This window comes from Choloepus didactylus, chromosome 4 (genome assembly GCF_015220235.1).
Source record: "Choloepus didactylus isolate mChoDid1 chromosome 4, mChoDid1.pri, whole genome shotgun sequence".
In the NCBI taxonomy this organism is placed as follows: Eukaryota; Metazoa; Chordata; class Mammalia; order Pilosa; family Megalonychidae; genus Choloepus; species Choloepus didactylus.
The window spans coordinates 12,452,519-12,476,077 of NC_051310.1; the positions used below are offsets into that span (position 1 = coordinate 12,452,519).

At 52.5% G+C, this 23,559-nt stretch overlaps 1 protein-coding gene across 6 annotated transcripts in view; it reads left to right on the plus strand.

Moving 5' to 3' along the window:
* SYNE3 (spectrin repeat containing nuclear envelope family member 3) overlaps nt 1-23,559 on the plus strand; it is a 121,565-nt gene that overhangs the window by 34,032 nt on the left and 63,974 nt on the right. For all 6 annotated transcript variants that reach the window (XM_037831946.1, XM_037831948.1, XM_037831950.1 and 3 more), the window contains exons 2-4: nt 6,904-7,061; nt 13,878-14,050; nt 15,339-15,648. In XM_037831946.1, coding sequence (XP_037687874.1) covers nt 6,918-7,061; nt 13,878-14,050; nt 15,339-15,648 — 627 coding nt within the window. In that variant the 5' untranslated portion in view covers nt 6,904-6,917. The remainder of the gene's footprint in view (nt 1-6,903; nt 7,062-13,877; nt 14,051-15,338; nt 15,649-23,559) is intronic.

Sequence of the window (23,559 nt, forward strand, 5' to 3'; positions counted from 1 at the left end):
GCACAATTTTACATTCCCACCAGCAATGTACAAGGGTTCCTATTTCTCCACATCCTTGCCAATACTTGGTCTGTTCCGTTTTTTTTTAATAATAGCCATCCCAGTGGGTGTGAAGTGGTATCTTGTTGTTGGACAGTGTTTGGGGGCAGTGTGATCTGGTGAAACAAGCACCGGCTTTGGAATTCAACAGGGTTCAAATCCTAGCCCTGCCGCTCACTGGCTCTGGGTCCCCAGGCCGGCTGCCCTAGTCCCAATGTCCTTCCCTGTGAAACGGGGCAGGCGTGACAGCCCCTGCCCACGAGCACCTGCGACACGCCCCAGTTAGTCCTCCCAGCATTCAAAGAGGAAGGTGCTGTTTCTAACCCCTTCCCGGAGACGGGAGAGCTCAGCAGAGCTCAGTCTGAGAGGAAAAAGCCCCACTTTTCCACCCTCTGCTGCCTTTCAGAGTGGGATGCCTTTCAGAGTGGGAAAACCTCATGCAGTGTCGGCATCCGTCATCTCTTAAATGCCAGCGCCCTTCTCGTCCCTGGCTGGTTTTGTTTCGTTTTAACCTTCATCACATGTTCCAGTATCCTGTCAACCATGTATTTCTTTATGACATTTCCCCTTCCTCCATTCTCCCTGAGCTTTCCCTATGACTTTAATTAAGAGTTTCCTGTTGAGGAGGTGGCCCAAGCCTGGAGCTCAGACTCTAGAAGCTTCCTGGCTTCTCACAAAGATGCCCCCCTCACCATCCATTCTGGGGGACGCTGTGCCCCAGCCGTGTCCGCAGGTCCTGTCCACCTCGTGTGGGCTCGGCAGTCTCACAGGCCGGGGCTTCCAACCCACCCCCATTTTCTGAGCATGCACCCCCTCTCGAACCTGCTCCTTCCATCTTCCCCATCCTGGGATATCTATCTTCAAGAAAGCAAAAGTCACTTCCATTCTGGCTGGCATTTGTGACAACCCTTCGGGGGACACTGAAACCCAAGCCTGCACCAGGAAGGGCTGGCATCCTCCGGTCCTGCCTTCTGCTGACTCAACAGACACACAGCCAGGCGGTGGCAGGCCCAGAGCCCGTGTCATGCCACCTGCAACCACAACCCAGGCAATGGGAGAAGAGGTTTAGAGATAGAAATGGCTTTTTTTTAATCTGAGCACTTTTTTTTTCCCGAAATGTTAGAAAAAGTACATAGTCCCGTGTTTTACATCGTCTCCATTCAACCAGTCTGAGAAGGAAAACAGAATTGCCAAAGATGAAAATTCTCCCCACCCAGAGAGGCTTGTGGCTGAGCCAGCTCCCAAGGCCTTCCCTGGCTCTGCTCTGGTCTCCCAGCCGCCATCCCAAGGGTGACCTGTCTGAAGCCCCGAAATAGTCATGCGCCTCCTCCCACCTAAGCCTCTGTGGCTCCCCATTGCCCATGGCCCCTGAGGCTTCCTGACATGGCCCTTGCCTCCCCACCCCCAGCTCCCTCCATTGTGTCCTCCCCCCGCCCCCAGTTTCCCCTGCTCCAGCCTCCTGCACCCCCAGTGTGTCTCCAGCCTGCTCCTGTGCCCTTGGCATGTAGCAACAACCCCTCGGGCGTCCCTTCCTCCAGGTAGGCTCCCCAACCTCACAGCTCACCTGGGGCTGGATTCCAGACCCCCTCAGTGGTTCCGTGTATCCCGTACACCACTCCCTCAAGCCCACATGGGCCTGTGCTTTCTGATTATGCGTCTCTCTCCCTCCTGAGCCATGCCTGCTCCACCTCCGAGTCCTCAGCACCCAACTCCCAGCAGCTGCTCCGACACATGAATGCAGAAGTCAAGCAGCCAGGAAGCCCCATTCCAGCCCCACGCCAAACCTGTGGCTGATTTGAGAGCCTGGATGCAGGTTCACAAGGAAGAAACTCCTCCCCCCAACACATGAGGCATTTAGGATAAAAGGGACCCGCTTCCAAGCACGGAATGTTCCAGGCACTGCAGGAGATGGATTTTGACATTCATCAAATCTAGGTGTTTTCCCTGTTTTCCAGATGAGGAGACAAAGCCCAGAGAGGTTAAGTGACTGGCCAAATGTCACCCAGCTGGTGAATGGTGGGGCTGGGAGACCGGGACCAATTCTAGTTCTTCTGTTCCCGAGGCCTGTCCCAGCCCAGGACAGGGGCCTGTGGGGTCGCTCAGCTTTGCTGGCAGCTGTGGTCTCCTGCAGATGCTTAAACAGGTCTTGGCAAACTATAGCCCATGCACTGCATCCAACCAGCAACCTGTTTCTGTATGGTAATGAGCGAAGAATGGTTCTACATGTTTAAAGGGTTAGTAAAAAAAATAATAAAAAGAGTATGTGATGGGGATCATATGTGGCCCATAAGGTCTAAAATGTTTTCTGATTGGCCCTGTACAGAAAAAGCAAGCTGATCCTGCTCTAAAATGTCCTCTGGACCATTCTCCGTTGAGGGGACTTGAAAAAGCAGCAAGAGGCCTCTGCTCTCCCGTGGGAGCCTGTCTGGCTGCGTGGAATTATGGCTGCGGGGGCCGGCCCACCTCTGCCTTCCTTGGAGGGGCTGCAGCATTGGAAGCTGTGACCAAGCTGGCTGAGGAGGGGGCTCTGAGGGGACAGAAACGGGCCAGGGCCCAGGCCAGGGCTGACAGCCTGAGGGCAGAGGCTGGTCCCCGGGCCAGGCAGCTTGAGGCTTGGCTTGGCCTGGCTTGCAGCAACCAAAGTGATTCGGAACCTCTTAGTAACCCAGAACCCCAGTGTGAGGGCTGCAAGTTCCCTCGGGACTGTTCACCAGTGCACAGATGGGGAAACTGAGGCTAAGAGGCAAAGGCGCTTGCTCAGGGCCACTCAGTAAGCATTTGGTGGAGTTAACTCTTCTGACTCTGAGGCTCCAAGCTCTGGCTCCGACCTCCCCCCACTCAGCGAAACCTGGGCTTCTAGCAGAGGGAACAGCGACGCCGGGCGCCCCTGCCAGCCAGGGGACAGCTGCCGAGAAATGCAGCTGAGCTGCGGGGTTGGTTGTGAGGAGGGAAGAGGGAAGAAGAGAGGCTGGAAACAGGGTCGCTGGGGGCGCTTTGGGGGCAGCTGGAAGACCTCGGACTTTATTTTGAGGAGCAGGGAAGCGGCAGATCTTTTAAGTGGGGCTAATCTTGCAGGATTTGTGCTTTAGAAATTCCTAAGCCCCTCTGGCTGCCCCTGGAGGAGGAACGGGGAGAGGCCTAGAGCCTGGCCAAGTTTATCAGAGGACCGACCAGCATCCTCATTCATCGGAGGATGTACCGACTGCCTCCTCCCAGGGAGAGCCCGGGCGTGCCCCCGGCTTGCTGGGCCACCTCATAACCCACCTGCACAAGAGGAGCAGTGCGTGAGGTTTCCTCCTGAGCTTTCCGTGAGGGTCCAGGGGAAGAATGTCTCCCTGATCTTTAAATCAGTTGTGGGTGGGGTTTTCTTGAGGTGCTCATCTGCTTCTTATCTTTCAAACTTTAAAAACTGCAAAGTGATAATGAGGAAAGAACTGAAATTGTGCAACTGTAACAATTTTTGAATTTAGCTATATGACCGCTTGTTGAGCTGTACATCGAGAGATAACACCTTTCTGTGTGTATGTTATATTTTACAGTGGAAATGGCTGAAGTTGTGGAACCCATGACATTCTTTGAGATTTGCTCTCTAACTTCTTGTGAAATTTTACATTGAAAGTTATTACTGTTGTGTTTATATGTTAAAGTTCACAATAAAAAAAAATGGAAAAAAATAGCTGCAAAGTGGAGCTGACTCTCCTTTGCATTGGCTGTTGGAAGGTTTCGGGCTGGATTCCGTTCCAGGTCTGTGCCCTGGCACCGGGCTAGGGGGAGAATCCAGGTGGTCCGTGAACTTGGACGGGAAACTACTTACATCCGTATCGCTACTACCTTCTAACTGCTGTTTTGCATTTCCTCTCATGGGGCAAAAGGAAACAAAACTCACTCTGCCATCAGCAGCACCCGTAACTTTGCCACGTGTAGCTTTATGAGCATTACAGGTGTTGCAGATATTCTGAAATGTGGTTTGTGCCCATCGCTGTTTTAAAAAGACAGTAGTTATTTGCTAGATCTCATTTACTGGGTTAATAAAGAAGCACATATATATATGTCCCAAATTTGATTTTTAGTATTTTAGATAACTGTATTTTAATATAACTGGTTTCCTTTTTAATCCTTGTCCACATCTGAAACCATTATTCTGAGACAGGACCCACAGGTCTCACTAGACAGCCATTGTGGTCAATGGTACAGAAAAGGTTAAAAGTAAGATTTTCCCCCCTGCCCCAGCTCAGAGTTCAGCCACCTGCAGCCTGCATGCGCGTTCATTGTGCAGCTTCTCCATCCAGCTGTGCGCTTCCTGAGGGCAGGGATGGTGTCTGCTTATTTGCTGTTGTACTTGCAGCGTCCAGCCTGACTCAGAGCATGTGCTTAATTCCATATGTTTCATTGAACTGAAACAAAATGGTCCGTGGATCAGGCTGAGAGGCCGAGGCTCCTGAACTCGGGACTGGCTCTGCCGGCCTGTGACCCCACCAAACGCACTCGTAGCTCATGCAGCCGGGACTGATCTCACGGTGTGAGGCCCGGCCAGGGTCCCGCCCCACTGGTCCCAATAGGATGTATCTTGTGGCCTCCAAATGACCACCCCTCATGGACCCCAGGCGGGCATTTCCAAGGCATTTCCAGTGAGAAAGATTGTCCAAAACCACACTGCCTTTCGGTGATTAGAGCGTGTCATCTGAAACTCCTCGAGACTTGTTTCTGTCCCTCCCAGTCCTTGCTTTGTAAAAATAAAAGCTGGGGCTTTTGGAAACCAGTCAAGTCACACACTAGGAAAGAGATTAAAGCCACAATGAACCAATTTAAATGCCTGCCGTTCTGATGTGCTTTTCAAACGAAGCATTCAAAGAGAGGGCGCGGCTGCAGGGAACATTTTAAGTTGTTAGAAAAAAATCAAAACAGCTCTGTAAGCAAAACAACATGTTGGGAAACAGTTTTGAGTCGTGGGCCCGGCTCCCAGTGTACAGCCCACTCAGAGTCACTTGCTCCCGCCCCCTCACTGGCACTGTTTCTCTGCCAGGCTGCTTCTGAAGGTCTATCTCGTTTTCTCCTTGTCTTCACCGGTTCCTGTTTGAAGGCTCTTCCTCCTGCTCGGTGCAGGCCCGTGGCACCTCGCTGGGTGGGTGTCCAGATTCCCAGTCAATGCTTATTGAACAACCAGCGATTGTTGAGAAGAAAAGACAAACAGACTATCCACCCACTGTTATAAAAGGTTTTACTCTCTTCTTATCATTGCAAAGAAATGATTGTCCTTGAGAGAAAATTCACAAAGTACATAAAGGGAGAAATCAGGAAAAAAAATCCCAACCATAGTCCCACCAATCAAAGACAAGCATTGTTGACATTTTGTGTGTTTCTTGCTGCTTGATTTAATTTTTATAAAACACAATTCACATGTATTTCTCTCTCAAAAAGAGAGTTTGACGCAGGCTGGGTGGCCGCCATCTATCTTGTGGCTACCCAGGTCAAGGAATGGGAGGTCTGAGGGGTCACGTTGGATGCGTGTAGGGCCAGACCTCGGAGCGGATTAAGCCACTTCTGCCTATACTGCCTGGCCCCAGCAGTTCACGACCCTCTAACTGCAAGGTTTCCCAACCGATTCTTTTCATGAGCATAGCTTTTGTTTTGTTCCATTTGTTTGTTTGTTTTAATTCACTATAGAGTTGTGATTACTAGGTGTATAATTTTGCATCATTTTTTATTATCATTATATCCTAAGCATTCTCCATCACAAACTTATTTTAAACATACCCCTTGTTGGCTGCATGCTATTCTACTGTAATTTGCTAAACTAATCCCCTATTATTGGGCATTTAGGTTGTTTCTAGTATTGTTTTGCCATTTAAAATAATGCTGTGGTGGGTTTCTTGGTACATTAAACTCTCCCAAATTCTGGGCTATTTCAACAATATTTGCTGAGGACTTACTCTGTGCAAGGCACTCTGGGAAATTGAAGGATCAGCCAGACACAATCCTTCAAATGAGATGGAGGTATAACTTTAATCCAAAGTAGTTTATAGTTGCTATATGTGGGCAACTAGAACTGCAATACGGAAGAATTTTGCCTGGGCTTAATGAGATTTTAATGAAGTCACTTGAGAAAATCTAAAAGTTGGCATCTGCAGCCTAAAAGTTAAGGGTCATAGGAGAAGGGGGCAGCCTAGCAAAGGGGGGTTGGTTTGGACAGGAGACCTAGGCCAGCGGGCCAGCGTCGCTAAAGCAGGGCTGCATCTCAAGAGCTAAGTCAGAGAACTGGCAGTGGCTGCCAGGGGTGCTGAGTGGCGGGAGGTGGTGGGTGGCTCGTGGGAAACTCTGCCTTGATTGATTAGCATGTATCTGCTGTTGACCTGAGGTGGTGGAAAAGTAAAGACAAGACAGCTGGCAAACATGGCCATCCCTGCCTGGGTGCAGCGTCTTGACCAGTGCCACAAATTGTAATCCTTGGGTCGAAGCCTTTTTGTAAAGAAACTAGAGTTCTTTATTTATCACAGACATCTTAGACGGTGTGAGTTTTAAGATCCTTTTCTGGATCCCAAAGAGAGTTGCCCCTCAGTGCCAAGGGGCCAAAGGGGAGCTTTGCCAGCCTAGTGCCCGGGGCCTGCTCTTCCTGTTCAGCAGCCAGGAGAGGCCAGACCTGTTCCCCAGTCCTTTGGCTGTTTGACAAACACACTTGCCCCTGGCTGTGTCACCCAACTTCGGAGCACCAGGAGGGGTGTTGGTGGTGGGGTGTGGGCCTGTTCCCAGGGTCTGCTGCCCCGTGCCCCGCTCTGTGCCCCCCCGCCAGCCCCAGACCGCCCAGGCCCTCTCGGAGCCCCCTGCATCCTCGCCTGTCGCCCTGAGCTCACGTGGTCCTTCCTTCAGCCCCCACAGGCACCATGACTCAGCAGCCCCAGGACGGCTTCGACCAGAGCGTGGAGGACGCCCAGGCATGGATGCAGGCCGTGCAGGAGCGCCTGCAGCTGAATGACAACACCCAGGGGCCCCGCGCGGCGCTGGAGGCCAGGCTGCGGGAGACCGAGGTAGGCAGAGGCCCCGACCACCGCCGCTGCCCGCCCAGCTCCACCACTCTTGGGCTCACCGCCTTGGCCATGTCCTCCCCTAGGGCCTCAGGTTTCCTTTCTGTTAAATGGCAAATGGCAGGGGTGGACCGGACCCATGTTTCTCAAACTTTGATGTGTACCCAAATCTCCCAGGGATTTTTGTTGAAGTGCAGATACTGATCCAACAGGTCCAGCTGGGGCCCCAGATTCTGCATCTCTCACGAGTTCCCAGGTGATGCTGAGACAGCTGGTCCTTGGAGCAAGCTCCTCTCCTTCCTGTCCTGACCAGGGTCACCTGTGCAGCCAGATGGGAGGGACCCCCCCCCCCCAGTCGGCCAGCCCTGGCTTTGTGCCCCCTTCCCTGCTTCCACGAGGCTGAGGTCCTGCAGGTCTGGGTTGTGCTGGGCCTGCCTTCAGCGGGGTGGGCAGGGGCCCTGCCAGTGATGCCGTGACCCTCCAAGCTCCCCCAGGGCTGAGGGGCCGGCTTCACCCACCCACCTGGTGCAAAGTGAATCCTCAGTGCCTGAGGTCTAAACTGACTGGAAGTGCTGGCACCTGGGGTCTGGTCCAGCACTGTGGTGCCCCCATCTGAGGGTGGCTGCCAGGGAGCCAGGGAACAGGGGGAGGACCACTGGGCCGAGAGTCAGAGACCTGGGTTAGAGTCTCCATGCTGCTGCTTAAGTGCTGTGTGGCCTCAGCCAAGTCCCTTTCCCTCTCTGGGTCTCAGTTTCATATGTGTAATATGATCTGTACTGGAGTGATCTGGGCAGGGAGGGCTTCCCGGCTGGATGGGGAAGTGAGCAGAGAAAAGATCTGAGACCATGAGTCAGGGCAGGGGCTCTGCAGGCGGAGGGGACAGCATGCTCAAAGGCACAGACATGTGCAGGGAGCCTGCAGAACCTGGAAGCAGCTCTGATTGCTGCAGAGAAGGGGAGCAGGGCCAAGGAAGGCAGGGAGGGAGGTCAGCAGGGGCAGGTCATCGAGGGCCCCAGGTTCCCCACAAGGGAGGTGACTGGACGCTGCACCTACCCAGGGCAGGTCCCACCCTCGGCCAGACGCCAAGCTTCTCCAAAGTGAGCATTTCCTCCCCTTTTTGGTGTCTGCCGCCCTGACCCACCAGGGCTGGGATGTTGGCCAGGAGCTTGTGTAGGGGGCAAAGATGGTGGTTCATGGGCCTTGCGTATTTTCCAGGTCCACCTTAATCTGCAGGAGTCTGAAGTGGCTGCCATGGGTTGCCCTCCTCAGAATCCCGGGTCCCTGTGACCACATCCACACCCCTTTCCAAGACTCAGGCCTGTGCAGCTGGGTCCTGGTGAGCAGTTTCTGGGGCGTTTACCCGAGGTCCAAAGGGGAAGGCAGGTGACGATAAAGAGTGAGGCCCGTGCAGAGGTTACACCCAGGGCACCCGGGGAACCTGGCCTGGGGGAGGCCATGGCAAGTGACTTCACTGCTGAGCCCTCAACAGTGAGGAGAAGTTAGCCAGCTTGGGGGTTGTGGGGGGCGAGGGATGGTCAGGAGAGGGGTTCCAGGCAGGTGAACTAGCATAGGGAAGATCCTGGGGGTGCAGAACAGCTTGGGGCATGCAGGGAGCCCTGGCATTGGTGCTCAGGAAGCATCCGGCAGAGGCGGGGACGAGCCAGAGGCTGACGGCCTCCATGCCATGCCAAGGAGTTTGGACCCTGGTCTCTAACAGAGCGGGGGATGGACTGCAATTGTGGAAGGTGGGGGACTGGAAGGGGCGGGGCCAGCCTGGAAGTCGGGAGGGAGGCAGACTTGGCCTTTGTCATCATAGTCATCATTATTGTCACCAATGGGGCATTTATCAATTGATTACTCCCCGGGGACACCAGGCAGGGGTCGGCCTGGGAGAGGGAACTGACATTCATTAAACAACAATTATGTGCTAAGTAAAAGGCCACTGTCGACTTTCATGTTTATTTTCACAAAAGCCCTGTGAATGTGGCATTGTTATGTGCATTTTAAAATAAAGAAATGGATTCCCAGAGACACTAGGAGATTCTTAAGTTCAAGGAATCGATCTGTTCAGGGCTTGAATCCGGATCGGAACCCAGAGCATCTTTGGGCCAGCCCTGGGCCAAGCCGGGACATGGGAAGGTGGGGGAAATGCAGACATGCTCTTGGGGGTCCACGGAAGACTGGGGAGACAGGTTTGCCAATCATCAGAGCATCCAGACAAGTACTGGGGACACCATCCCTAACCATGGGTATCAGGATGTTGTTCTCCCAGACATTCCATGGCTCCCCATTGCCCGCCAAAGAAAAGGCCAAACTTCACCTGGCATGAAAAGGCCAAACTTCACGTGGCATCAAAAGTCCTCCACTGTCTGACATACCCTCACCTCCCAAGCACACACCTCCTCCCCTTGGCAGAAACCTCCTGGGCTTCCTGTCACCCAGCGTCTGTCCCTGCTCCTCCCTCTGCTTGGAATGCCCTCTGGTCTGGGCCTGGGGGTGCAGCCAGACGAATAGCTCCCTGTCTAGGAGGTGCTTCCTGACCTCACTTCCCTGTCCCAGCCCCAGCTCCTGGTGGGCTCTGTCCAGGAGCCCCACAGCCCTGTGTTGTCCTTGCTGCCCGAGGGCGTTTATCACTTTGGATCTTGTACCCTTTGCTGGCTGGTCATCATCTTCTGGAGGTGGGAATGACTTTAAGCAAAGTCCAGGGTGGTCCTTGAGAGGGTGAGCCAGGCCTGGGACCCCTAAGTGCATCCGCCAGGTGAGCCCCGAGGGAGGTGATCTGGATCAGTGCAGACGGGAGTTGGGTCCTGGGTGCTCCGGCCACTGTCTCCCCCATGGGGCCCAGGCGTGCTTCATTGTCAATGTGCTTTGACATCCCAGAGCAGTTTTGCAATGAGGAAGAAAGCTTTCTGCCCTTCCCACCTGGTGAAAGGGAGATGCTGGTGCCTTCTCCACCCACCCACATGGGACCTTCTCCCGGGCTCCAGGGTCTCCCTCGTAATTCCTCCACCAGCTCCATTAAGCACACCTGTATGTCCTTTTGCTCGAGTGATGGATGTGAGTTCCAATCCAATTCTGACATGTAGAATGGCCAAGAGTGAGTCCCGTGCCTTCCCAGAAGCTCATTTTCCCATCTGTAAAGTGGGGGAAAGATCCCCTTGCTCCTTGTACAGCTGAGGGGCTGTTGGAGACTCAAATAGCCTCACAGCGGTGACAGCCTTTGCTCCTGGGAGCAGGACTCACAGAAGTTAAGAGCTCTGGTTCTGGGTCTTGCAGGCCTGGGTTCGAATCTCAGTCACAACTGTGTACCTTGGGAGCATTTTCCAGAGTGCCCTGAGCTCTAGCTTTGCTGCTTGGGAAAGTGACCATTGTGGCCTTGCAGGGGTGCAAAAGGATGAAGAAGGAGAGTGCAGGAAGATGACACATGGACATATTTGGCACACTACAGGCAATGCCAACCAAGCTGGACAGACGGAGGCAGTCGTGACTTTTGGTGTTAGATGCTGGAATACACATGACGCTGACAGTTCCTGCCCCTCGACCTGCCCCCAGGAGCCTCTGGTGGGGGCTTCCGGCTTCTCTCCCAGATCCTAGGGTCTCATTCTCTTTGCCCTCTTGTTCCCAGCCTTGTGGGTCTTGCACATGGGTCCTGGCCCCAGCCAGCTGCTTCCTCACAGGCTCCCAGGCCCCTTTGTGATCCTACCATGAAGGCTTGGCTTCCAAAAGTCAAAGGCACCTGTCTCGAAATACTTCTTACTTCTAAACCTTTTTCTGAATCCCCATCTCTAAATGTCTGCACCATCCCTTGAGGCTTGGTGTCAGTACCACCTCCTCCAGGAAGCCTCCCTGGAGCTCCCACAATGCTTTGTGGTTCGAATGGGCTCGTGTCTGCAGGACACCACCCCAGCCTGGGACTCGGGGCCATGCCTTGTTCATCCAGGACCTCGAGCCCAGCCGGTGTCAGCCTAGAGGGGGTGCTCTGCTTGTCCTGACTAACCCCGCTCCTCCTGCTCTCCTGGTCCCCCTGGCTCTTCTCCTCTCTGAGCTTTCCCCCTCCTTCCAACCCCCACCTGACTGTTGCCCACATTGGCTGCTTAAGCTGTAAACAATTCCCGGCTGCACTTCTGAGTACTTCCCAGCTGGCCGAGCATCCCCTGCCAAGCATTTCTGGACTGTGTCCTTGCTTGTGATGGGCTAGGAAAGAACCTCGCATGAGCCAAAGAGTGTGGTCAATTAGGCTAGTAAGGGAGGGTGGAATCTCCTTCTCAAAATGTGGCTTTGCCAGCTCAGCCACAGTCTCTGGCCTCCCAGCCCTGGGCACGGTGCAGACACCCGCTGGGGCAAACGTGTGTGCTTCAGGTCAGGGTGGACTGTGTGTTCCGCCTGCCTTGGGGACAGGCCAGCTCATCTCCCTCTGGCAGGGAAGCATCATACCCACTCCTCGCAAAGGGCAAAGGGCAAAGGGCAGTGTGTTTTGGAGCCTTCCATGGCTCCTCAGTCCAGCCTGTGTCTCCCCCACAAGGAACCAGGAGGCAGAGGTTAGGGCCCAGGGGAGACCCCCTAGTCAGGACCCTGGGCTTCATTTGGGGAAGGAGTGGGAGTCCTGGTGGAGACTTTCCAGGCCGGGCCGCCTCCTCCAGGGTGTGGCAAAGCAAGACTGAATTTCTCCTCTTCCCCCACGTTGTTGATTCCCTTCATTTCTAAGGCTGGTTTCCACCTAAGCTTCAATTGGACAGAATCTTCCTGCAAAGCTCAAGGTTTCTGGGTGTCCCCTGCTCCCTCATTTATAAAATCGGAATGACTGTGGTTCCACTTTGTTGGCCTGGGGAGTGGGCATGACGTCTACTCCAGAACTTTGGGAATATCATACCCAAGTCTCTCTGGGTGGCAAGAAATTCTTCCTTAGCAACACGAGGGGTCCCTTGCTCCTAGTGGTGTGAACGGTCAGGGGCCCGAGAGTGGGTTACTTTTACTCAGTCCAGAACATTCCGTGGTGGCCCTCAGCTCTTCAGTCCACATTAATCACCACAGATGCTTTTGTTGCCGAGGTTGCTGTTTGCTACTGATGGGGTCTTGGGGGTCCCTGTCTGGGTGCTCGTGGGGCTCTGCCACATCCTGCACTTGCTCCTGCCTCCTAGACCCCAACCAAGCACATCTTTCCGTGTCTTGGGGAATTTCCCGTGCCCTTGGCTCCACTGCTCCCCTACCCCACTCATACTCTCACCAAGACCACAAGTGAATGACCTCATTCAGTCCCACTTTTGAATAACAAGTGTTGGCCGGGACATTCCTCCTGCTATCATTATGAATATCATCATCAATATAATTGCTAATCTATCTTATGCACAAAAAGGATCGAGACCGTTGCCCATTTGTACTCACTGGTGGTGGGTCTACGTTAGTGCTCCGTGGTTTACAGAGTATATTAGCTTATGTTAATTTTTAAATTACCATTAATTTTTAAATTTGCACTATAGCCCTGTGTAGTACACAAAGCAGGGGTTCCTGCTATTTCAGGATGAGGAAGGGGGGCCCAGAGTTGTTGAGTGACTTCCCCAGGTCACACGGTTGTCAGCATCAGACATGCTGACAACCATGTGCTACTTCTCCCCAAGAGTCAAGCAGCCCATTGGAGCATCAGGCTGAGAGAACTGACCGCTGGCCCCCGGGGAGACAGACCGGGGATCAGAGCTTGAGTTTTAGGCAAATGTGCCATCAGCACATTCAGATCAGAAGGTAAATACGAGGACAGTGACAGCGAGCACTTAGCGACTGGGAACCAAGCATGCACGCAGCACTGATGGAGCTCCCTGAACTACCTTGTGCTTCCTCGGACCCCTGCCTCCCCCATCTCACAGACCTAGAGAATTTAAGGGCCTTGATGAAGGGCGCACAGGGAGCAGGGAGTGGAACTGGTTGGAGTCCAGCCCTATCTTCCTAGAGGCCCAGCTCAGGCCACCAGTTAAGCAGAATCGTGATGATGAGTCACAACGACCGCTAATGTTAACCAGAAACTTACTATGCGCTGGACCTTGTGGGTTGGTCTTGTCTGCCAAGAAGCTGACACCAAAATGAAATTAAATGTGCAAGACATTTACTAGGAAAATGCCTAGGAGAGAAAATGGGGCGGGAGCCTGGGAGAGACGGGTCAGACTAAGCAGGCTGGCCCCAATCCAGGAGGGCGGGGAGGGGGAAGGGGGCAGGGGAGGCGGCCTCGGAGGGACTTTGGCAAGGCCACGGGGAGCCCGCAGCCAGAGCCACCCGTCGGAGGCGTGGACACCAGGCACGCCTTCATGCTCCCTCCCCGCGCTGTCCCTGGCCTGGCAGCCTGTGTGGTCCCTGTGGGAATGCATGGACGGGCTCCAGGGCTGCTCCCTGCCGTGGAACTGAGGGGCCGATTCTCCGGGCTGCACACACCGGGCAGCCCTCGACGGGCACTTTCTCATTTAATCCTGAAACGAAAGTCTGGGAAGTAGATGCGATTAATAGCTTCATTTTACACATGGGAAAACCAAATCCAGAGAGAGAAAGAAACTTGTGAGTTTACAAACTAGAAATGGGCCACGTGGGGGAGGGGAAGGAACTCAGCAGACGCCGCCAAGCAGTTTTGTGCAAATCTCTGCCAGCCCCTGCTCCTCCCCGCAGAACAGTCCATCAGATTGCCAGGTACACAGAGGAAGGGGTGTCAGGCCATGGTTTGAACCCCAGCTTCTCTGGCCCCAAAGTCCCACCTCTTCCCACCAGGCCACAGTCTTTCCAAAGCTGGGCCTGCTTGCCTTTGTTCTCAACCCTGGAAACTGTCCCTTGTGTCCACAACAGAAAATATGCCGGCTGGAGCCCGAGGGGAACGTGAAGGTGGGCCTGGTGCTGCAGACAGCCGAAGCCCTCCTGGCTGGTTGCCGTGAGGACCAGAAACCCGAGATCCTGGCCCGATTGAAGGATGTCAAAGCCCAGTGGGAGGAGACTGTCACGTACATGACTCACTGCCACAGGTATGATGGCCGGGGCCGGGCTGGCCAGGCCTTTGGCCACAGCTGCTGAACCTCCCTGCCCAGCTCCATGCTGGCCTGCGGCCACCACCCAAAGGCCCTGCCTCCAGTCCTGAGAATGCTGGGAACAGGATGTTCTTGGGATTTGGGGCCTGCCCTGCTTCTAATTATCATCCCGCTTCATGATGAGACTATTCACTCGGGGTCCATTGTGTTCTGCCAACACTTCTTAACAGACCTGCCTTTGTGTACATCCTCCAGCAGAATGGCAGAATGGCCCTGGAATTACAAGGCCTGCTGTTTTGCTAACACCCTAGCCCAGATTCCCTGCCCGTCCAGGGAGCCAGGTGGTCAGGGAGAAAGAGTCAGATTGGCCTGGGGTTGACTCTTGCCCTGCTGGTGCCTTACTGTGTGACCTTGGGAAAGTTACTTGGTCTCTCTGAGCCTCAAGCTCCCCATCCAGACCATGAGGATAATTGAGTGTGCCTTGAAGGGTGTTAGGAGGGTGGAATGAGAGTGCAAATGCCAAGAGCAAGACACAATGCTTGATGTGCTGTTGGCCCTAAGACAACAGGAGCTGCCGGCATCCTCTCCATCTTTATACAACGAGAAAGTGGATGGAGACTGGGGTGTGCTTTGCACAGCGTTTCCTGCCTTTCAGCCTTTTCACTCGAAATTCCAAAACAAGTGGCCTGATGTTAGCTGGATAGAGAGGACCACCTCCATGTTACAGATAAAGAAACTGAGGCAGGTGAAAAGGCAGGATTGTGCATGAGCTCATGTCACCTCTGGGACCCACAGTAGGTCCCCAGACTTGTCCCCACTGAGCCATAACAAGCCCAGATGCAATCTGCAAATCGTGATGAATTCCCAGTGGCCACGATCTCATGATTGTTAGGGCACAGACTAGTGCGAAGAACCCCGGGTGACTGTGTTCAAGTCCCAGCACCAGTGAGAAATGATTGGGGGTGACATTAGCAGGAGTTTAGGGGTAGAATGTGGGGCACTGGTGGCTAGGGGCTCCCCAAGCCACAACACCAAGGTTGGGGGGTTCCTAGAGCAGGTCTGCAGTCTAGGCCACCTGCTTGACCCTTAGCCTCACCCATGCAGTTAAGTTCAGGCCAGGAGGGTCTTACCTAGGAGGAGGGAGGGCCCAGAATCTGCAATATCAACACAATGCTCAGGCGATGCTGAGGCCAGAGCAGGTGTCTCTGTGCCTTAGCACACTGTCCCCTCGGGTCGGGGAGGAGCCCGGCAGGCAGGTCCATGGCCCCTGTCTCTGTGTCCACAGCCGCATCGAGTGGGTGTGGCTGCACTGGAGCGAGTACCTGCTGGCCCAAGACGAGTTCTACCGCTGGTTCCAGAAGATGATGGCCACCCTGGAGCCCCGTGTGGAGCTGCAGCTGGGCCTGAAAGAGAAGCAGTGGCAGCTGAGTCATGCCCAGGTGCTGCTGCATAATGTGGACAACCAGGCTGTGCTCCTGGAGCGGCTGCTGGAGGAGGCGGCCTCCCTGTTCAATAGGATCGGTGACCCCAGCGTGGACGAAGAGGCTCAGAAGAGGATGAAGGCCGAGTATGACACTGTGAGGACCAAAGCCAAGGTGAGGCTTGGCAGGCTTTTCCTCATCTACCCACCCATCTACCTACCCACCATCTACCCATCCAGCCACTCATTAGCCCACTATCTATTCATCTATCTACTCACCATCCACTATCCACCATCTATCATCCATCTACCTACCCACCACCTGTCCATCTACCCATCCACCTTCTCACCCTTCCACTCACTCACCTACCACCCTTCTGCCTACTCACCTACCACCCTTCTGTCTACCCAGCTCCTAATCATGTCTACTCACTTACCCATCCACCTCCCTACTAATGCATCCATCTACCCACCCACCTATCTACCTCTCCACCAACCTAATCAGTCTATTCATCTATTTGACCACTTAATCACTCATCCATCCATCTACTCACTCACCTAACCATCAACCCACCCACCTCTTCACCCACCGATTCACTCATCCATTTTTCCATTTCCTACCACCCACCTACTGTTGAACCCTCCACCTACCTACCTATCCACTGACTACCTCTCACCCATCTGCTCATCCACCCACCAACCCACCATCAAACTCTATCCATCCATCTTCCATCTATCCATCCACTAATAATCTACTTGTCTACTCACTGTCTATCCACCATTCATCCAACCACTGCTCACCCACCCACCCATTCATCTCGGGACCATGTCCCCATCCATCTACGTACTCATAAAACCAACCATCCATTCATCCTTCTTTATGCCACAGCATCCACCTAACTACCCAACTGCCCAGTTCTTCCCTCCTTACCTAGTCACTTAACAGTCACACGGACCATGGACCTTCCCTGTGTCCAGAGGTGGGATAAGTTCTATTCCAGATACTGAGGAACAGAAATATTTAATAAAACCCACTCCCTGCCCTGTCAAGGAAAACTTCCCAAATGATGGTTATGTTTAGAATTATATTAATAATATTAATAATGCAATCAGCAGTAGATGCAATCAACTGATTATAGATGCAAAGCCATCCACAAAACACCCTCACAGTATCAATCAGGCCAGTGCTTGCTTGACCAAACAACTGGATTCCATAACTAGACAAATTGACACATGAACTTAACCACTCCCTACCTGCCTCCTCCTGCTCAACTCTAGGCTCCACAAGCGGGGGTGCCTGTCTTGAGTTCCTTTACGGCTCCTCTGCAATGCATATTTGACTGCCTGGCTGACTGCATACAGGAATAAATTAATCTACACATGCACATCTCTGCTCAGCAACCCTTTGAGGGTACCCCAGTGTCACTCCATGCCCCACACATGGTGGGTGCTTCCTGCACATGCACTGACTGACTGACAAATGACTGTGATGTTCACTTTCACCCACAGCTTCCCTGCTCCCCTCCCCTTCGCCCTCTCTCCCCTCTTCCTTCCTCCCCATCTCCTCCTACCCTTTGGTCTTCTCCTTTAGTCTTTGCTTTGCCACTCTCTCTTGCCACTTCCCCATCTCTCTGCCCATCCTTTGCCCCATTCCCTCACTTCCTTCTGGCCTTGATCTTTAACCAACCCAGTGAGTCATTAAGCTTAATTTTTTTTGAAAAGATCTATCCAGTTCTTTATTATATCTATTATATCCACCTGTTCTTTTTATCATTGTTATTTTTCCCTTAATTTTTGCAATCCTCCTTTTATATCTGCAATCATTCTAAGCATATGTATGTTATAATCTCCACCAGATTGTTGAAGTAGCTGAAGTTCTGGGGTCTGATGCTGCTGTCTGTTGTGGCTCCGGATGCAGTGGGTTGTTTCCTTGGGGGCTTTGTAATTTTGAATGTGAGCTCATCGCAAGCAGGGCTTTGTCTGCAGAACCTGGAGTGTGGGGCATGGCCCTGAGAGTGGTTTTGTGTTTGCTTCTGCGAGGAAATTACTGCCACTACGGTTCATTCCTATTTTTAGGTCAATGTATTGGCTTAGGGGTTTCTGCATCAAGTGGATATTCTAAATTTGAACCCGAGCCCAAATTATGCAACAGGTCCCTGTTCTATGCTCTGAAAGGTGATTTTTTTTTTCTTTTTTCCTTTTTTTAGCCCAGATCCCAGACTGAAACACATAAGCTCCCTTCTCCTATTGTGTTAGTGGGAGGATTTTTTTCCAATTCATCCTTTGACTAAGGGGACAGTCATTTGAGAGTCTGGCCTTTTTGCAGTGTTCTCTGCCCACTCTGGGCCCAGAGTCTTTTCTCCTTTTCCACCTGAGCCATAGACCCAAGCCACTAGTCACCAAGCCCAGCAAACACACACGTGGGTTTCACACCCTGCTTTCCACAGCATCCTTACTTCTGAGCTGTGCCGACACCTCTTACCTTGGTGTGAGCTCGGCCCTCATGCAGACCATTGTTTAAATGCTTATTGTATTTTAGTCCATTTCTAGGTGTCAGCAGTGGAAGGGGGTTCAGTTTACCTATCTGTATTGCCGGAACTGGACATCTCCTTGGTTCTTCACACTCACAATTTCAGCTCAGGGTGAGCTGAGACTTGGTGACCCGGGAATCCATGGGATCCGTGAGCAGGCACAGGACTCCGACCCCTGAATGCTCGGGAAGGGGCCTGGGCTCAAAGCCAGGCTCTGCTGCTTCCCAGCTGTGTGGCCTCGGGCAGCCCACCTTCCCTGCCCTCAGCTCGGGAGGCCTGAATGGGTTCATGTTCCAGCCCTTTGGAAACTGCCAAGCACTTTCCCATTGTAAAGGATGGTCTCCACTCTCAATAGCCTGAGAATAAATAGGGATCACAATTGTGTGACACACAGCAGGTGTCTGAGCTATTTACTGAATGGGAGAGAGCCCGCCCCTGCCGCCTGATGGTAACTAGGATAGAGGGAAGTGGCAAGAAGTCATGGGGCAGCTGCAGGGGGACCAAGGGAGACAGACGAGGCAGTCTCGGGTCTGGCTCCCCCAGAGGCGGCCTGCGCACACCCGAGGGCGAGGCCAGCTTACCCGGGGCTGCGGGGCTGCTCTGCAGGTCCGCCCCTCGCGCCTGGGCCCCGCCCCTCCCGCCTGGGCCCCGCCCCTCGCGCCTGGGCCCCGCCCCTTGCTGTGATTTACAGGAAACCCCAGCAGTGGCAGCCGGCAGACAGAATGCAGGGTGCAGAGAGGAAATGAAAGTGCTTGCAGTGTGTGCATGTGGAGGGGGGATTCCAGGGGACTCTGTGAGTCAGAGAACACCCCCAGTTTCGTGCCAGTTTGCAGAAATGAGCGCCGCGGAGGGGCTCATCGTCGTTCCTGGGGCTTCTCCCCGACTGGAATAAAAAAGAAAAAATCGTAGCAATCACTCTTGTCGGTCTGCGCTGTCATCATTTCTAAGCTTCTTGAGGTCTCTGACTTCACTTGATCCTCCCAGCCTCCTAATGTGACAGGTAGAGGAAGTATTACAGGACCCGGGTTTTTTTTAGATTAAAAATAAGAAATCTAAGGGCCATGTACCACTGACCCACTACAAAGAACCAGAAGCTCTAGGCGGCTCCCAGTTTAGTCTCTACCTTCAATTTTGCCCCGGGTCCTGGGTGAATACCGGGCCCTGTGCTCATCACGGGGTGTCTCGTGGGGGTCCTGTCACAGGCTGCAGGCGCTGGAGCTCCCGGAGGAGGGGAGCAGTTTGCCGCCAAGGATTCTCAGGAGGCAGAGGCCCAGCCAGCGAGGCCCCGGGGGAGCAGGGGTGCGGGTGTCGTGGCCTGGGCCCCTGAAGCTGCCGCCCCGGTGGAAGCCCCTCAGCCGATCTAACTCTGGCCTCGACAAGGAAGTGGGGTGCCGGTGTTTGCTGGGGTGACTGGATCTTGCAAAGGGAAGTGAATTTAGTTTGGCTTTCTCAACTGTTGGGTGAAGCCCACAGACCCTTGCTTTTCTCTTTCTGGACCCCAGAGATTTGGGACCTCTGGTCTTACAGGGAGCAGGTTCAGCTTTTGGGTGGGGAGGGACCCAGCAGCCATGGAGGGGTTTCCACCCCTGTCCCTTTGAGAGCTGGCTGCAGGGAGGCCCAGAGGAGAGGATGTGGGTGTTGGAAATAAAGCGGTACCTGTAAGGGAATAAACGCTCACTCGGTTCTGGAGGAGAAAAGAATTTATTTATAATCTTGCAAGATAGGGCGTCCAGCCAAACATGTGGCAGGCTGGTGCGCCAGAGGAAGAGAATGGCGATCTTTAAAACTCCTACTTCTAATTCGCAAGTCCCTCCCCTGTTTCCCCATTGACTGGGTACTACAGAGGTTACAGCCTATCCGAGAACACTAACTAATTTATCTTTTGAGATTTTAATTTGTACAGCCTATTCCAGAGAGCCAATTAGCTCATTATTGAGATTTTGAACTGATCAGCCTATCCCAGAGAGTTCATTTAGTTAAAAATTTTTTTTTTTTTTTTTTTTTTTTTTTTTTTTTTTTTTGCTGTGAGTTCCCGCCTCTGATCTTACCTTATATCTCTTTACATTCCAGTAACCATGGTTACTTTTCCATATAAGGAGCTAGCATAGATTTTCTTTCTTCTTTTTACTATAGGGCTTGTTTAAGCTGGTTCTGCCTCCATTTTCCTTATTCCATGCTGTCTCTATGTGAAAACTAAACTTATCCCTTTCTTACAGTGGGGGAGGCAGGCAAGCCCCTGCAGACCCCCTGACTCTATATCCAAAATGTTGTGCGAATGTGCATTTTTCTGGGGAGAGGAGCCATTGCTTTGATCAGATTCTCCAGACAACTGAGAAGCTACAGAGGAGCTACTGAGGGACAATCTTTACATTGTAAGAACAGGGTTTTTGCCCTGCCCCAAGGGCATTTATGCACATCCTTGGAAGGCACTTAACCTCCCCACTCCAGGGTCCTCGTCAGTAAAATGGAGTGTCACCACCATGCACCCACCCCTGGGCATACCCCAGCCTTCCAGCCCTGACACAAGGAAAACACTCTGGTTCCATCCCACATGGGGTGGGGAACGCTGGGTGCCCAGTAGCCCCTGAAGATCCTTGGTGTTCCCATTGTCTCCTGGTCACTCCCTGCTCCGTGAATTCTTGCTGTCCTCGGAGGCTCACCCCACCAGAGTCAGCCTGAAGATACGTCAGGCCTCGATTTCCACAAACACCTGCCTCCACAAGGCCGTCACTGATGAAATATGGGGGTTCTCTGCCCAATGCACACTAATGGCCAACTCCTGAAACATCAGGCTTTCAAAGGGAGAGTTTATTGCTTCACAAAGCAAGAACAGATAGCCTGTGGACCTAAAGTCCATTGCCCAGAACTGCAGTAACCCTGAGATTTTTATCGTAACAAAAGATGGGCAGGTTTTACGTTAATGAATATAATGGCTCCAGATGACAAAGTTAGCGATGATTTAATTCTTGAGCATGCTCAGGTGGATAACATACTTAGTCACAGAACATATGTTAGAAAACAACATCCTTAACATGATGATGGGTGTGATTTTTAGTATTATAATGAGGTATAGGTCACTTATAAGTTAAGATTTAAGCCACTGTGCATGTCAGGGGAGCCAACTTAGTTAGATCCAGCTTCACCTAGAGAAGATAGCTTAGGAATTGGAGTGGATTAGTTCTGAACTAACTCAGTTTCCTTCATTAATAAACAGCAAGGGACTGTCTAGTGATCACAAGACTTTAAAGTTGTAATCCAAGATAAGGGGGTACAAGCAGGGCCAATCAGAAGTTATCACAAGGCTTTTACAATCATAAGGTAAAGATATATTCACTATCAAAGATCAAGGCATCTGGGTTACAGATCAGTGAGTTTCAGTAGATGCAGGTATTTACTTTTGGTTATTCTACGATATACTAGAAAGTAAAAAGGCAGCTACATAATAATTCAGTAATCATAATCATTTAACTCTTAACTTCTCAGTTACCAGGCAAGGAAGACTTTGGCTGACTGGGTGGTGAGAATGGAGTTTTTACAAAGCCCAGCCTGGCTGGGCAGGTAACTTGACTTCATTGGACATCCCATTCTTCCAGGCACTTCCATTTCTGCCAAGAAATTTCCTCCCTGGATCACCTCTCTCCCCCTGCCCCTTCTCTTATCTGAAGGGCCCCTCCTTTCCTTCCTGGCTGCTACTGGAACTAAAAATATTTCCCTTTCTAACTGGAGTGCTTTGGCTCTCTCCTTCCCAGCTGTCCCACCTCATCTTGGGGCCTGAAGGTCTTGCAAGACAGTTGTCTCCTGTGAGGGATGCAGTTGCCAGCTTGTAAACCAACACACTTCCCGCATCCCTCTGTGGGGCAGGAATACCTGGCTCACCGGACAGGTGTGGGCTGAGACGCAGCTTGTTTGCTGGGAGAGGGCGGAGGTGCAGCAGCTGGGTCACCCTGACAGTGGCACTGAAATCCAAAGCCCTGGACAGCCAAGAGCTTGGCCTCCCCACCTTGCCAGCATCCTGGTTTGTTGATAGGTCTGAGACACATAACAAGGAATGCTGCTTTCAGGTCCCATCAAGCTGTGTGACCCGGTGAAAATCACTTACCCTCTCTGGGTTTCCAGATGTGAAGAGAATTCAGAGCTTGCCAGCATGCACAGCCTCTGTGCTGGCCTGTTAAACGCCTCCTCCAGGTGCCAGCACATTGCCGGCCCTCCATACGTGAGTGGGGAGAAATGAAACAACCCAGAGGTCTCACGAATGGGCCCTAGCACCACTCCATCACAGAACAGCTTCGGTGCAGCAGCCACCCTTCAATGAGTTTTTTTTTTTCTATGAATAGTGGAAGAAATCCTTGGTGAAGAGCAGGGCTGTGTCCTCAGTCCTTTTCAGGTTCTTTTGGAAGGTTCTTTGTGGGAGCTGTCATTTGGCAGCAAGGGTTAGTGCTGCCTACAACACGATGCCACGTTATGACAAAAGTGAGTTGCGCCCCAAATTATCCATGCATTCAGACGTTCATATGCAAGAACCAAAGCAGTTCATGCAACCCTCTCTGCCTGACTGGTGCAGGCCTCACCCTGCAGACAGGGGTCCCTTGAGGCAGGCCAGATGCCTTCCCAAGGCCGAGGGCTGGAATCCCGCCCCAACAGCACTTGGAGTCAGGATTGTGTGACCCAGTGTCTCCCCTCAGCGTCCGGGCGGGCTCTCAAGGATGGGGGTTGCTGCTAGGATATTTTATATATTCATCCTCTACTTTCAGCCATGGGATCCCATTTTCAACATCTGCTGGTCAACAGGCCACTGTTTTCTCTTATGAAAACCCACTTTTTACTTTCAATATGTTAATTAGCAAAGCCTCTGGTTTTGATGAAAAGGGGAGCCCAGGAGCACTGTGGGGTCACCTCGGAATGAATATTCTTTCTTTCTTTTTTTCCTCTCAAGTTTTCCTACCCTTTCTTTACCTATCTCCTGCTCAACCTTCCAGACTTGCCTTTGGATATGTCCCTAGTTGCCTGTGCAAGCCCCTGTCCACCGTGCGTGCAACTCTGAGTTTCATTCTTCCTGAACAACTTGCAGCTTCTTGAGTGGAACCCCCCACCCTCTCCCCTACCCCTTGCATTACAAGCTCCTTCTGCATCAAGACTGCTTCACCTGGAAGGAGATTCTTGAGCGGACCACTGGCCAGCCCCTGGGGTGAGGTTTAAATCACAACTGGCACCCAGGCCACAGCACCCAACAATCCCAAGCATTTTCAAGTCAGGTATAGACATAGCAGGCTGACTGCCAGTAGACTTGTTTGTTTTTAATTCACTGAATCTGTTTTCCGAAGGACCGAGCAAACAGTAGCCTCTTCCTTCTCCCTGCTTCCTGCAGAGGCCTTTCGGGAAGGTGTGTCTGTCTGGCATCTTGGCCATGAATCAACACCACTTGCGCTGCCCTTCGTAAAAACATAAATCCATGCCACCTCTGCAGATTGGCTGGGTTTTGGTATCCCTGACAGCTCTGTCCTGGCTGCAGCTGGTTTAACTATTCAGTCTAACAGGGAGGCTGAGCACACGCCCAT